The 15239-nt window shown below is 39.2% G+C and overlaps 1 protein-coding gene across 10 annotated transcripts in view; it reads right to left on the bottom strand.

Annotated features, from left to right (window-relative positions):
- Window positions 1-15239, bottom strand: part of EHBP1 (EH domain binding protein 1) — a 270182-nt gene that overhangs the window by 49273 nt on the left and 205670 nt on the right. For all 10 annotated transcript variants that reach the window (XM_083435289.1, XM_083435286.1, XM_083435290.1 and 7 more), the window contains 4 exons: window positions 10376-10503; window positions 7298-7436; window positions 7024-7130; window positions 4187-4310 (listed from right to left, as the gene is read on the bottom strand). In XM_083435289.1, coding sequence (XP_083291415.1) covers window positions 4187-4310; window positions 7024-7130; window positions 7298-7436; window positions 10376-10503 — 498 coding nt within the window. The remainder of the gene's footprint in view (window positions 1-4186; window positions 4311-7023; window positions 7131-7297; window positions 7437-10375; window positions 10504-15239) is intronic.

The raw sequence follows: 15239 nt of genomic DNA, 5'->3' as shown, positions 1-15239 counted from the left end.
AAGCACACCATTGTGGAGGAGCACTTTGCAAATGGTTGCCTATATTTGTCCTATGTAGTAGTGGATAGCCATTAAAACTCATAAATTGTTTTAGATGATTAATCATTTTTTAGTAATTAATTAATAACTTCAAAATAAATATGCATATCACAGAAACCTCAAAATATCACAGAAACCTCAAAATAGTTAGGTTTTGAAGTGTGCAGAAGGGGCCAGTTCATAATTCAATACTACAGGCAACACAGGCCCTTTTGGAACAGAAAGAGGGATTTTTGGAACAGGGGGGATTGGGGCAGGCCAGGCTTATATCCACTCCACCAAAGCCCGGTGGGGCAGGAACAGAACCCCTATGCAAAATGGTTGCTGCTAGAAGACATGGTTAAAAGGAAACTCATTTTTTTTTCATTCTTGCTTAGAGTAACAAATCAGAGTAACACAATGCCTTAAATAGTTTCAGCATCACAGATTAATTACCTCTCATCAATTAAATTTCACTTGTAATAATTAATCAACAATTTTAGGTGATTATTCTGCCAATTACACTGATTAAAAAATGGCAGCTATACAAACTATGACTGCACATTACACTATTATTGTCCCTGAAGGACCGTTTCCTTCTTATTCTTAAGACGTTCCAATTTTAAAGTTTAACAAAATGAATGACCCTTTCTGAGTCACCTGTGGGGGCAAGGAAGAAGCAAATAGAAAGAATTATTATGATGAAAATATAAATATGTTCAACCAGTTACACAAGTTACAGCTCACAAATGAACATGATCAAAATTCAAAGGCAGATCACTCACATGTAATTTTAATTATTTCTGTTTTTAACACCTTTCAGAGAAGTGTTATTGCTTAACTCAAATCCACCTGATAATCAATTGACATTACAGATTATTGTGATGTTGTGTTTTGGATAGGTGTGGAGATGCAAGACTGAAAGCCCATCACCCACTATCCTAGTAGGGACAACTCCATCATAATATTCTATTACATAGAGAGCTTCCCTTATGGATCAATTTCAGAAGCAAAAGGTCTTTGGAGTCAATGGGCATCGTTAAAAGGCATGGTTACAACAAGTATGAACAGAAACCAGACTTGCTGAACTAGTATTTTCAAACATTATTAGTCAACTTGATTGTAAGGAAAGTATTATGTTAAAGAAAGCTTGTCTTAGGCCCCGTCTGGACCATACGCTGAAAGCAGTATCATGCCACTTTCCCCCAAAGAAAATGTAGTTTGTTAAGGGTGCTGAGAGTTGTTAGGAGGCCAGCCATTCCCCCCCTTACAGAGTTATAATTCTCAAAATGGTTTAACAGTCAGCCTCCTGTAGCTTTGTGAGGCCTTGTTCAGCAACTCTCAGCACCCTTATCACACTGCAGTTCCTGGGATTCTTCGTGAAAGCCATGCTGCTTAAAGCAGCAAGTTATTGGTTTAAAGGTAAAGTGCAGATGGGGCCTAAATCTGGTCCTGGGCCTCCTCTTTACATTGCTAGCCAAGAAATTACTCCACAAACATAGAAAATGTATTTATAAGAAGCTGGCGTTTTATATACGCATCATATGAAGTTGGGTATTTTTGTCTTTTTGAACTGTGGGAGGAACAAGGTGAATCTTCTGTGAAGTAAGTGATAACTGGCCAGAACAGCCATTTAATTAAATTTGAGGAATGTCTCATTTTGGAGTAGCAGAAGGAAGAAAAGAATTGCCTAGGATTCCCCACACCAATGAAGATCTAACGAAAAAAAGGAAACTCAAAAGTGTGGAGGAACTAACAAGAGGAATGGGAAAACACCACCAGCTTTGCTTACCCTGGAGCAGGGCATGCGACCACAGACCCTCCAAGGGTCACAATGCGGCCAGCATGACTAAATAGCTCCTGGCGCACGGAGGTCCATGACGGAAGCCAGAGAGCATGGAAATGCGATTTACCTTCCTGCAGTACCAGTATATAAGTGACCATTGGTAGTGCTGGAGGGATTCTGACGTGAAGACAAATAGGATATTGGCAGCAAAGGGAGGTGGTCTTTGAAATCCTCTCACTTTATCTGGACTGCTCACATTTTGAAATACTCAAAGAAGAAGAATAATAATAATAAGCCCTCAGAATATTTATCTTAAATATGGAGGTCTTAACTGCAGACAAAGAGCTTTAACAAACATTTTAACTGAAGTAAGAAAATATTTCCAAGCATTTACCAAGCTGGCTATACAATACATATATTACTGAAGTATTTAAGAAAGTTTGCTAAGTATCAAATCGAGTTAGTGTTAAGCAATATTTCTTATAGTACTGCCATTTTTAATAAATAATAATAAATTTTATTTATATCCCGCCCTCCCCAGCCGAAGCCGGGCTCAGGGCGGCTAACAACAATAAAACAGTACAACAGTACAACACAACACAACACAACACTCTAAAATCATTCATTATAAGATTGATTCAACTCAAACCAGTGGCAACCATTGGGCCAGAGCTCCGCGAAGATTGCTGAAGGAGGGAGTCAGGCTGTGCCCTGTATCATATCTAAGTGGAAGAGGTGTGGGTTGCTCTGTGCATAGCAATAATCGCTAACATTCCCTTTATATACTGTGTAAATGTTCCAGGCACTATGTGAAGTATATAAAATCAAATACTATTATGATATGAAAAGACAGCCTATGCCCTCACATAGATGCATTTTTGGTTTTCTAGTCAATACCTAGCCAACTCATGTTTGTTATTTTTTAAAATATATATAAAAGTGATAAATATATCTTCCATACATGGTAAGAATGTGATATAAATTTAGAAGAAACTTTTTGCAATATATCAAAGTCTGAAAAATATATTATCTACTCTTCTGATAATAGATACGAGAGGTGGTTTCCCCACTAATGATTCCCCACTAATGATTTTGTCTCATTTTTTTTTTGTTAGCAAGTAAATATAATTTACTCTTCAATAACAACAAAAAGATAAAAAAGAATACTAGAAAAAAATCAAATGTATATCATTATGGCTATTACCAGAAAAATAGATAATACATTTTCCAGACTTAGATATATTGAAACAAAATTTATTCTAAATTTATTTCATACTTGGATATATTTATCACTTTCATTTTTTTAAAAGTACAAACAGGAGTTGGCTAGGTAATGAACAGAAAACCAAAAATGCATATATATGAGGGCATATACTGTCTTTTAATCTGATTATCATTGTTGATTTAGTATACTTGACACAATGCCTTGAACCTTAACACAATGTAAATTAATAACAGCATCTGCCTGGATATTTAGCTAACTATAGTTAACTAAATTTTTAGTTCACTAGATTTTTTGTTAGCTAAGGGCATGTATGGCGTTCCAGTGTAAAGTCAGACTTGTAAGACGGCACTAACATTAGCCTGGGGTGATATTAGCTGTACAGTCGCAAGTGCTGTGAGACAAATACATTTCCTTCCACTGAGCATTATTTATTTTTTTCAATATCAGACCATTCTTTGTTTCAAAGCATATGATACTAGTGAATCTCCTTCCTTCCTCCCCACCACAATTCATGGCAACAACCAGTATTTAAAAACCCATCTGATATATAGTGGGTTGGATCTCATCACAACAACACAGTTCATAAAATCCCAACTATATGCTTTAATCCTTTTTGACTGCAGCAGCAACGCAAAGCATTATACACTTAAAGAAAAATCCCAACCTGCCATACTGAAAAAATAATAATTGTGGCGCGTCAGTAACCAGATAGTATTCTCAAATTTCAGTGATCTAGACAGTGGAGCCTTCCCCCTATACTGTGCTCTGTTTCATGTGGTACAAGGCTTTAACTGGCCAAATCTCCCCCCTCCTCCCCACACTGAATCAGTAGAACAGTGAAGATCTTACTCTCTCTCTCCCTCTCTCTTTTTTAGCAGTGGCATATCAATGAGGCACAGATGTGTATTCCAACTCTGCATGGATGAGCACACTGTTCAATAGTGCTGGCTCACACGGTATCAGGGCAAGTTATCACTTCCCATGAAGGCACTCTTATCACCAGGGCCCAGAGAGGTGGCTGCAAATCGCAGCCTTTTTATTTTCAAGGCAGTTTTGCTGAACATTCAAGCTTCAAAGATTCACACTTCCAAAACTCTATAAGAGTTTGTGAACGCTCAATTTGCCAAAACTGTTTACAGTGTAATTGGGCACCGTACCTGTGTCCATGAGATAGCGAAGGCGCTTCTCCACCAGCGCGGCACGGGTGTCAATTTGCTTTTGCTCATTCTCTAGTGCTGCCAATTCTCCTACAACATACTGACTGGTGTCTTTGAACCCTTTCTGTTAAAGAGAACAAACAACAAGAAAAGACATCACTTGTTAAGTTGCATTTTTCCTTTCCAGAAACACTTAGTAAGGCACTTACCTAAATATCATGCTTACTACCAAACCAGGAAACACAATTCATAAATCTCAACCATCTGCCAAATTTCATTATGAGGTGCGTCCCATTAAAATCACTTACTGAAAGTTAGTTTTAAAGTTTCAAATCTCTTTGCTAACTTTTGAATTTCTGTACAATTTTTCTTTTAAACCTGTGCTGCTATAGATTTTTATAAATTATCTCAGAAAAGAATCAAGGTGTTTAATACACCATAGGTCTAACCTATAAAGCTGCTTTTTCGACTACAATGGGGGGGGGAAATACTCCTCAAATTTTATTTAATCCTACATAGCCATTTTTTTAGCCAGGGAATCTACAGCTAAATATATAAAGATTTGGGATTTGAAACAAACAAAAAATCCCAACAACCATGAATACCATTCTTTTCTTTGTGTATCTATCCCTTGTGCAAATTTTAATGGTGCTATTCTACAAAAATAGCAGTAAAATGTCTTCTGGTTTCCCCCACAGAAATTGCTTAAATTGCTATACATTGGTAGTCTGGTAAAAGCATTGCTAATTAATGCTGTTAAGAACCTGACAAGTGGCAACAAAAATGATTTAATAAATGCTCAGGTGCCACCACCATCCTGCAAAAAGAGAAAAAGCCTGCAGTCTAGTTTGGGTTCATTTATCCCAACCTTATAGTGACATCATTTTAAAATTTCTAAATCTTTCATATGATAAGTGTAACAGAACTTGTCCAAGAAAGAAAGAAATATGAAGAAGATGTATTACCGGTTATTAATGCTATCCTGAAAGCCATGACAGAAAACAGCAGATCTCTCAAATGTTCTGAACTCATCAGCTATAAAGATTGTTTTAATGCTACTAATGAAAACTACCAATGGTGGTTCTGACTATATCTGGGCTATAGATAAGATTCCTCTCAGTTCCAACTGGGATGCAATTTATATCTAAAACAGTGTTTAAGAAAATAAGGTAGTTAAGTCATCGTATGTTGAAACTGAAGCTCTGTTTTGGCAATACAATAGTAAGGTACATGTACTTTGGAATCACCAATGAGCCTCTTTGAGGATGTTAATTAAAACTCACTGAGAGCAGGTTAGCGCTGAAAAGCTCATTTTGGGAATCCAATTGTCTTTTGCAAAGGAATGTATATATAGATACTACATTTTTAGGAAGGGATAAAATATGCTATTTACTTATCACGTCTCTACTAGTTGCTGGATGCGACAGCCAGCCACAATAAATTATTTTCTCCTCAAACAGTAGCTAAATGAATCAATACACAAAGTTATTTTTTGAAAATTGTGATAAAAGTAAAAGCTCACAAGGTGGTACCTCTCAGAACCCATGCACAGTGTAGTTGTTTTAGGACTGGGCAGACATGCAAATTTATAGGACCCCAGTCCTCCATCACCAGAAAGAAGAAAAGCAGCTGTGAAAGAAAGGCTATTTTACTTTTCTCATCCCCATCCCCCCAAACTGGTTGTTGTAGCCTCTCAAGTATAGGAAGGGGAGAAGTAATGTGGGTGGAGGAACAATAAGGAAACTATTCTTCATAGTTAATTGAAAAGATTATAAAACCTTGCCAATGACAGCTCTCAGGACTGTACAAAATACTGTAAGGTTAAAAGGAATGCTGTGTCAGGATGAAAACTTCCCCAGAGTTCATATGTACAATTTGCATATATATTATGAACTTGCTGAGCAAGACCTCTTCAGCTTTATTAAAGCACAACTGTTCTTAAATAAAAAATTATCAGCTGGCAAATTGTTAGACATGTGGTCATTCAGTATAAGAATTAAAACACTTCACATTATCTAGATGGCACTGAGCTCCTCAGTAAAAATAACTACTATTTAGACAAAAGGTGGAGAGCAATAAAAAAGACTCGCAAAAATTATGTGGTACCTCTAGACCAAAAAACAAAACAACCAATCCTCAAAACCAAAAACAAAAGGGGGAGGGGTGGCAGAAGGGAAAAAACAGAAATAAAACATATTCAGGTCAAAACTTGTTCTTCTTCCTGTTTCTGTCCCGCAGCTGTCCATCAAAAGCAGCTTTCTCCCTGCGGTCTATCAAATATTTCCCTCACAAATCAATTTTACACATGATCAGCCCATACCCCTACTGAGCTGAACCTCCCCGTTAATTAAGTGAAGAAATTACCATATATATTATATTAATGCAAACATCATTCAGCTAGTAATTCACGGCTGATCTGGATAATGGAAAGGTTGAACACCCATTAACCCAAGCCAACAAAATGGGTTGGCTGAGAAATTCTAGCAGGTCTCATGTGACTTTTTCCTCTAACTGCAGCTCTGCGGTATCTGCTATTGTAATAATTAAAATCCTCCCGGTAGATCAATACTGGAATCTCTTTATGGGAAGTGCCCTGATGGAAATGTCTCAAGGAAGCTGGAGCTGTGGAACTCTGAAAAATTCATTTTTTTTAATCTGACAATTATCACCACGCTGCAGACTAATTCAACAGTGCACCCCTCTCACTCTGCTTTGAATGCACTGGAGATTGACATCTAAGAAAACCTAACATCTCATTTTAACAAATAAAGGCACTATTTCCACATACAGTTGAGAATTATCAGCAATCATGAAACCAGACAAAAAAATTAATATACATTAAGCACTTCATCTTCTGATGGCTTCCTCTGAGTTTCAGTTATCGCTGCCTTCTCCTCATTTCCTCTCTTTGTATCTTCCTGTATTGATCTCTGCCTTTTCATCTCTTGAAAAAAAAAGAGAGGAAAGACATGTAAAATTATTATAATACTTGATATTTGTGTATTGAAATGTGGGCTTACATTATCTGGTTTTTAATATATTTATTGTTAAATATTATTAAATCATAAGATTGGGGGTGGGAGGACAGCTTTTCAGAACATTTTTGCCTACCTGGTCTGTTTTCAACATATTGACTGAATGACTGAAGCTGAGTTTTTCTGACTGTGGAGTCCTTGCTGAACACAACAGGATTTCTAAAACATTCTGTTGCTTTTTGTAATCGCTCAGCACGATGTTCTTCTGTCTCATTCTGCCAGAAAAACCAGAACTGTACATCAAATTCTTTTGTTTATAAATATGTAGTTACAAATGAAAAATAAATATTTCAACAAAAGAGAATATGTGGAGAGAGAAAATACTGTTTGTGTTAGATAAAAATGACATCAGGAACCAGAAAAAAGTGCTGAGCCCAAGAAAAGAGGTTTTGGCAAAACAAGCCCCTTTGGTTATTAATATGGCCACTTCAGCCAGGGTTCTGCTGCTAGACACCAAAATCAGTTAACGGCATCAAATGTAACTTTGAACAAAGCAGAGTTAAAACAAAGATTACTTTTCCTCAATCTGGATTCCCTGAGCATGGTGTACATTGGGCTACACAGCAGTGTGTATACCCCTGAACATCACCTGTCACTTAAAATAGCAGAGTGGCTCTAGTCTTCTCCATACACCGCTTGCCCTGGTAAAGAATTCTGTCATCCTGAATGGACCCACAGACTTGTATGACAAGAAGAACTCATTTCTAATTTTATGCCCATTGAGATAAATCACTAATACTGGATGAAGGATAAAAGGTAGGGTTATAATACTACCCCAATGAACTGCATTTCATCAGCTATAACTTTCTGAATCCAGATTTGTAAGTAAGCCCTTTGCAGCTAAGGAAGCTACAATTATCGTTTCCCAGAGCTTCCTATGTTAATGTTGGTAACAAATTCAAATGGGTCTATCAACACAAAATATCCCAGAAGACTAAACCACAGCAGTGTGTGGAAACTGCAGATACGAGGTGCTGTGTACCAAACAAATATTTCATTTTATACCTAATCTATTATTATTTTTATTAAGTGTTTTGAAAGTAAATAGGGAAAGGCTAAGATGCATGACTAATAGCTAAGCCTGCTGAATGCTGAAACTGGTTATCAAAAGCTACCAAGACTTTGCCCTTCCTCTGCATTGAGACAATTGGTAATGAGGGAGTTCTCCAATGGCCTATTCTCTAGCCTCAAGGAGGCCTGGGATACAGAATCCTCCAGGGAAGGTAACAGTTTATCCTTTTCCACAAACACAGAATGCCTCATTTATAAATGTGTAAACTGCATTTTATTAAGAACACAAATCCAACTCGTTGCTGAAAGCTTTAACAGAACAGATGGACACCATGTATTATTTCTTACAATATTAGAAAAGTGTTTAGACCTGGCTACCCCTTTATGCTGCAGCAACTTAAACAAAGAAAATAAAGCACACCCAATTAATAAAAAAAATGTGTATTTAGAGCATGCAATACCATTTTTGTCACATTAACTAAATCAAACTGACCTAATAGAGGGGGTTGGTGTGCCATTTGTTGAGTTAACTCTTATTTCTATAAAGCATCACTTATGCTAGATTTGTTTTTTCAACAATCAAGCAGCTATGATTTTGCTTTTCTGAGAAAAGGATCTCTTCCAGCTCTTCATACAATAGCCATCTGACAGTCAAAACGCAGGTCTTTACCAAAATAAACAAACATGGCTAATTTTTTAGGCCTGGCAACATGCTAAAATATCAGTGCGATTAGCCAGCAAATCCCATTTTAAGAAGCCTTTTTATGACTGGGGACTTCTGCCACTTTACAAATGTATTCCTCTAAGCCCACTAATTCAGTTAGCCTTTTCAATCCATTGTATTATTCTGAGGCCAGCTTCATTTTGCATTAAATCCACTGCAGAAAGCTAAATTGAACGCAAAAAATCAGACTTGATCCAAGCTTCCCTTTGTTCAAAGATAGAGACTGAAAGTCCTCTGCTGCTGCCACACACTTTCATCACCAATTTATCGGAACCGACAGTGTAAAGGAAAAAGCAATGAAAGTCATTGTTTTGGGACTTCAAAGCATCTCTGTATCTGGGGAGGAAATCCTTTCAGTCAGCAGTGTATACACCCACAGTCTGCAGGTGGGTGAAAAGTTATACATAAGTGGAACTGCCCCATAGGCATAAAAATCTTTTCACTTACTAGTAACAGTTGTGACCTAATGAAGACAGTAAGATGCACCTTTACATATATTGCATCTACCTACTTATGTCTAGGTAGAAAATAAGCAACCCAACCCAAAATGCACTACCTACACTGCGAGGCACAAATGTTTAAGAAACGTATGTGGGTTTATATAATAGCTTGATTTCAATATAGCAAAACCCAACAGTTAATCGTTAAAAGCAGTATTTTTAAAAAAGAAAAATAGGTGCCGGTACGCCCCATGACCCCCCAACACTCCCGCCGCTGCTTCCCCGACCCAGATCACCCCTCCCTGCACTTTTCCTGCTTCCTCCTCCTCCTCCGTCGCTGCTGCTTCCAGTGGCACAGCCTCCTGCAGTTGCTTTTGGCACGACCCTCACAAATGACAAAGCGGCTTCCAAGAAGGTGCCTGACGATCACTGGCAGGCACCTTGAGTCGCACCCAAGCAGCCCCGGGAGGCTGTGCCTGCAGCCATGGAAGAAGCAGTGAGGGAGGAGGAGGAGGCGGAAGCGGCAAAGGTGCGGGGGGGGGGGTGCAAGTGACTGGGGGGTGGGCAAGTGGCAGCCACAAGATGGTGGCAGGGGAAAAGGAGGTGGTGGTATGTCATACCGACCGAAAAAACACACTAGTTAAAAGAGATTAAAGGAAGGCCCTGTTCACATCTATGTAAATGAGAGAATTGACTTCAGTCCGAATCATGTAATGTACTTTACTTCCTACACTTACATAATTTTAAAATGACTAGTTGAAATAAAGAATGCCTAACTAGATTGTGGTACGGTGGCCCAATTGAGCAATCACTTGTTGTACAACCAAGCACCACCCATAAGAGGACACACACTGTTAAAACAAAAGGCAAGTGTTAAAATGTATATCTTCTCATACATCTGTACAGACATAACCATTAACAGCACAAATCAGAATCCAGAAGCCTCAAGTACTAAGACAGTAGCTCAGCCAAAACTTACCTTAAACTCTTGCTCTGTGCTATCAATGACTGCTTTCTGAGCAGTGCTGGAAAGTGAATTTGCCACCTGTGGCTGAGCTTCCAGGAGCTTCTTCAGCTTCCAATCCACCAACTTGCCGCTCTGTTCAGCTGAAGATGCAAACACCACAATATAACGCACACACAGAGACAAAGAGGGGAGTATTTAGATGTGGAGTCATTATAACAATGTATCAATTGAAGAGATTACATTTGGATTGCTGTTTATAACCTTTAAAGTGCAACTGATTTGGAAATGGAATACAATAATTTGACTCTAGGCTACAAATGTGATTCTTGATGCCTCTCTTCCCCATGTTCTTGCCATACAGTTATTTAAACTATACTTTTTACAGTGTGGCCCATAATGTATTGGTCAAATTGATTTCAATTGAGCTTTTTTGTAAGCAGGTTTCCCTTTTAAGGGTTGAAAGTAATGAATGAGTTAAACAAACATAACCAGATGTTAAGTTGTTTTAATTACGGTTTGGCTTACGTCTTGCTTAAACACGGTTTGTTTGCTGCCTCACCCCAGACTCTCACTAAGCTGTACAGCTGCATAAACTGGAAAACAAAACAAACTTTGGGGAAGCTACTCATTTTTGAGATGACTTGTAGTTCACTATCTATGCCTACTTTATTTTTATTTTTGTCATCACTACCAAAATTGGTGAGGTCTTGTGTGTGTGTGAAATTGTTTTTTGTGGAGGATGCAGTGGAATCTGGTCCTGGCCAGGTATCAACCACCCCTCTTCTAGTTATTACCTTGAGAACCTTTGACCTCACCTGGACTGCCATCACAAACAGTAACCCACGTGCAACATTATAACTGCACTAGTGTCTAAATCTTGCCACGGTGGAGGAATTATAACCACGGTGAATTGCTGTCAGCCTCATTGCTGGAAATACTGAGAGGCAAATTTATCTATACACATGTCAAATATCAAATGAGTAAGTTTTATGTTCAGTCCTAGAGGTCTGAGTATAAGAAAGCAGATATATTTTATCATTCATATTCATCCTTTATGTTGTACTTCCCATGTGCAAAGTGCTTTGCTATCCCTATATCATTAAAGCATTGCACAATATGTGTCTCTATTTAAACTTAACATTTGGGGAATTAAATCAGCAAGACCAAATCTTGGTCAATACCTATGGCTGATCCAGGATTTAAACCATTGCCTTCGAGATACACAGCTACATATTTATTTATTTATCCACTGACAAGTACATGAAAAATGATAGCACAATCTTTCTTATATATATTACAGATAAGCTAAGAATTGGTTACTTTGGACCAAACTACACAAGAAACAAAGATCTACAATTCGATCTGCTGCTGCTTTAAATTTAAGGACAACTAGGTGAAGCTATGTATGTATGTATGTATGTATGTATGTATGTATGTATGTATTTAAAACACATACTGTTTTTAAAAATTCCAAAGTGGTGTACAACAATATTAAAACCACACCAAAAACAACAAAGATAGCATAAAACAGCAATACAGCAGGTGGCCTGAATAGCTAGGAACATTTTCGTTAGTGTGCTCTATATGGCCATTTCTGAGTAGGGATAGCCTGGTAGCCTCAAAGCTAGACTACAGTGGTATCTCCAGTTGCGCACGGGATCCGTTCCGGAGCTCCGGTTGGATCCCGAGGAATTCGCAACCGGAGGTGCCGCTTCTGCGCATGCGGAGAAACCCGGAAAAATACTTCTGGGTTTGCCGCGTGTGTAACCCAAAGGATAGGCAACCAGAGGTGTGTGTATCCAGAGGTACCACTGTATTGTGATGTACTCTATATGGGCTGTCCTTGAAGATGGTTCAGAAATTCCATCTAGGGCAAAAAGCTGCAAGAATGCTGGTAAGCTAGCGAAAAGAATATTGTTTTCCAGTCCCAATTTAAGGTGCAAAGCCTTAAATCAGGTATGGAGTACCTTGGGCCCTCCAGATGCTGTTGGATTCTAACTCCCATCAGTAAGCATGCTCAGTGGCCAGTGATGGTGGAAGCTGTAGTTCAAGAACATCTGGAGGGTAAAAGGTTCTCCACACATGCCCTATATCAGGGGTCAGCAAACTTTTTCAGCCGGTCCACTGTCCCTCAGACCTTGTGGGGGGGCCGGACTGTATTTTGAAAAAAAATAAATGAACAAATTCCTATGCCCCACAAATAACCCAGAGATGCACATTCTACACATGTAAAAACACGCTGATTCCTGGACTGTTCACGGGCCGGATTTAGAAGCTGATTGGGCCGGATCCGGCCCCCGGGCCTTAGTTTGTCTATCCATGCCCTATATGGTCTGATGGTGGTCTCTGTGTATGATGAAGTACAAAGACATACTTAGCCCCCCCTTCTCTTACCCCCATGCCAGAGGAACCCACACACCTTACCCATAGCAACAAAGGAGCGACTCCAAGCCACTCCAGCTCAGAGTGGAGAGGCACCATTTTTGCAACCCCACCCTTGGCAGGGGCCAACCTAACCATTTCTTTATAGTTTTAGGAAGCTGGCTATGGTACATTTTCAGCAGGTGTTTGAATGAGGCAACACCTGATTAGATAATTGTTTGCTGCTGCTGCTGCTATTAGTAAATCACTATTTAGTGAATTGTTGTTGGCATCCGTCTGTCTTGAGAGACAATGGAATGCGCCTTCGGGGATGAAGTCAAAGTGTTGGAGAATCACAGTACCTGCTGTGACTACAGAGACCAGTATCTCTTAACTGCTGCCTCCCGTGCTGTTAGCAGCACCTCTCCAAGGCACAAGCAGGGTAGCGAATTGTGGCCCACATGCTCCAGGACCCTGTTCTTACATTTGCCAACCAGATGCTTCTTGTGAGCCTGCAAACAGGATCTGAACACAAGACCACTCTGCCTTCCTATGGTTTCCAGCAACTCAAATTTAATTAAGGTTTGGAGTGTTAAAACTGGGTGCCATACCCATATGTATTAAACTGTGTGCTAGACATTTCTAATCTCCTGGAATTAGCAAATGTAACAGCTAATTAAGCCAAGCTAGTCTCTTGTGATGTGGTGACTGCCCGGGATGATAGGCCATTAAGAAGCAGAAGTTAAAAGGGACCCAGTGTGAGATGAGATGGCAAATGGATGGGACCCCTCCCTTAAGAGATAAAGACCTTAGAGTAGTGAGTAAGAAGCAATGTTAGTAGAATTCAAGTTATGTGACCAATACGCAAAGCAGCAGGCTTAGCACAATGACTGATGTCAATCTGAATCCAAGGTTGCAGCTAAGGGACCCTCTTGAGGTGATAATGCTGTGAACCCCTCAATTCACTGTCGGCTCAGATTGTATATATGTGTAAATAAACCATAAATCCCAAAGACAGGACTGTTTCTTCTGTGCCTCATTTCAAAAAGGAAACATGGAACCCCAGGGAGTCATGCACTGCTTGGAGACTGGAGGTGGCATGCAAGAAGATTAATGAGCCAGCTATAAGCACTCTTCAGTGGAGGTTGAAAAAAGCAATCATTGATAGTCTTATCCTCCATGAATTTGTCTAATCCACCTTTAAAGCCATCTAAGTTGGTGGTCATCACTGCTTCTTGTGAGAACAAATTCCATACACTATGCTATGGGAAGAAGTCTTTGTCTGTCCTGAACCCCTTTTTGTCTGTCCTGAAGTGATACGTATTGTTACAAACAGGTTCTGCAATCAAACCAAATTATCTTGATTCCCACATAAAGAAAATGGAAACCAGAAAACACAGAAACCAGGAAGTGCTTGTGGGCTTGAAGATGTACCGTATTTTTCGCTTTATAAGACGCACCAGACCACAAGACGCACCTAGTTTTTGGAGGAGGAAAAAAAAAATCTGAATCTCAGAAGCCAGAACAGCAAGAGGGATAGCTGCGCAGTGAAAGCAGCAATCCCTCTTGCTGTTATGGCTTCAGCGATAGCTGCGCAGCCTGCATTCGCTCAATAAGACGCACATACATTTCCCCTTACTTTTTAGGAGGGAAAAAGTGAGTCTTATAGAGCAAAAAATACGGTATTTCCTGAATGCTTGAAGAAACCAGGAAAACACCTTCACGACACTACCAGGCTTTGTACAATAAATAATCCATAAGAATAAAGTACCCAAGTTCTGGTTGATAGCAAAAGTAATAATCTTACAGGAACCCAAGAAAGATCACTGACTTGCAGTGTTACCACCCTATTTCTTTACTAAGCTGCATGTGTTAATTACTAAAAGGATTTTCTTTCAAGGAATTGTTTTCACCATAATGTTCTGAATATAGATGAACCTGATTTCAGAAAAATTCCAGTGAATGATGAAACAATGTTACTTTAAAAAATGCATTAAGCATGGTTTCTAAAAAAGGCCAAGAACAGTCTAGTGCAGGGATTTCCAAACTATAGTCTGTGGACCCCCAGTGGTTTATGAGCTTCATTCAGGTGGCTGTGGTGCGTCTATGGATTTGGTTAAAGAAGGGAGACAGCACCACCACTGCATGAACTAGTCATACTGACCTTTAATGCTATTTTATTGGGTGAGGACTGCAGGGCCTGCTCCCTTCCAGGGCCTTCTCCAACTGGCCCAGGGGGCGTGGCCCAGGCCCTTATTTGGAACAAACTTTTGGGGAAGTTGGGAAGTGTTCTGCCATTGCTTCCCTGTTCCAAGTGGTTAATGTGCTTTAAAATGTCCTCAAGCAGTCAGTGTCAATTTAAATTTTTATTTCTTTTTTTCCTTTTTCCTTTGTTGGGGGTGGGTGGGTGGGATGGATATTTGGTTGGGGATTAATTTAAGTATAATTGTTTTGTTCCTTTTAGTTGTTGTTGTTTTATTGGTTCTGTATAGTTTGTGTTTTGTTTTTAAGGGGC

This window comes from Podarcis tiliguerta (assembly GCF_965153285.1).
Source record: "Podarcis tiliguerta genome assembly, chromosome: 3".
Classification (NCBI taxonomy): Eukaryota; Metazoa; Chordata; class Lepidosauria; order Squamata; family Lacertidae; genus Podarcis; species Podarcis tiliguerta.
Note: the sequence above shows the minus strand (reverse complement) of the source record. Positions and strands in the feature narration are given on the sequence as shown.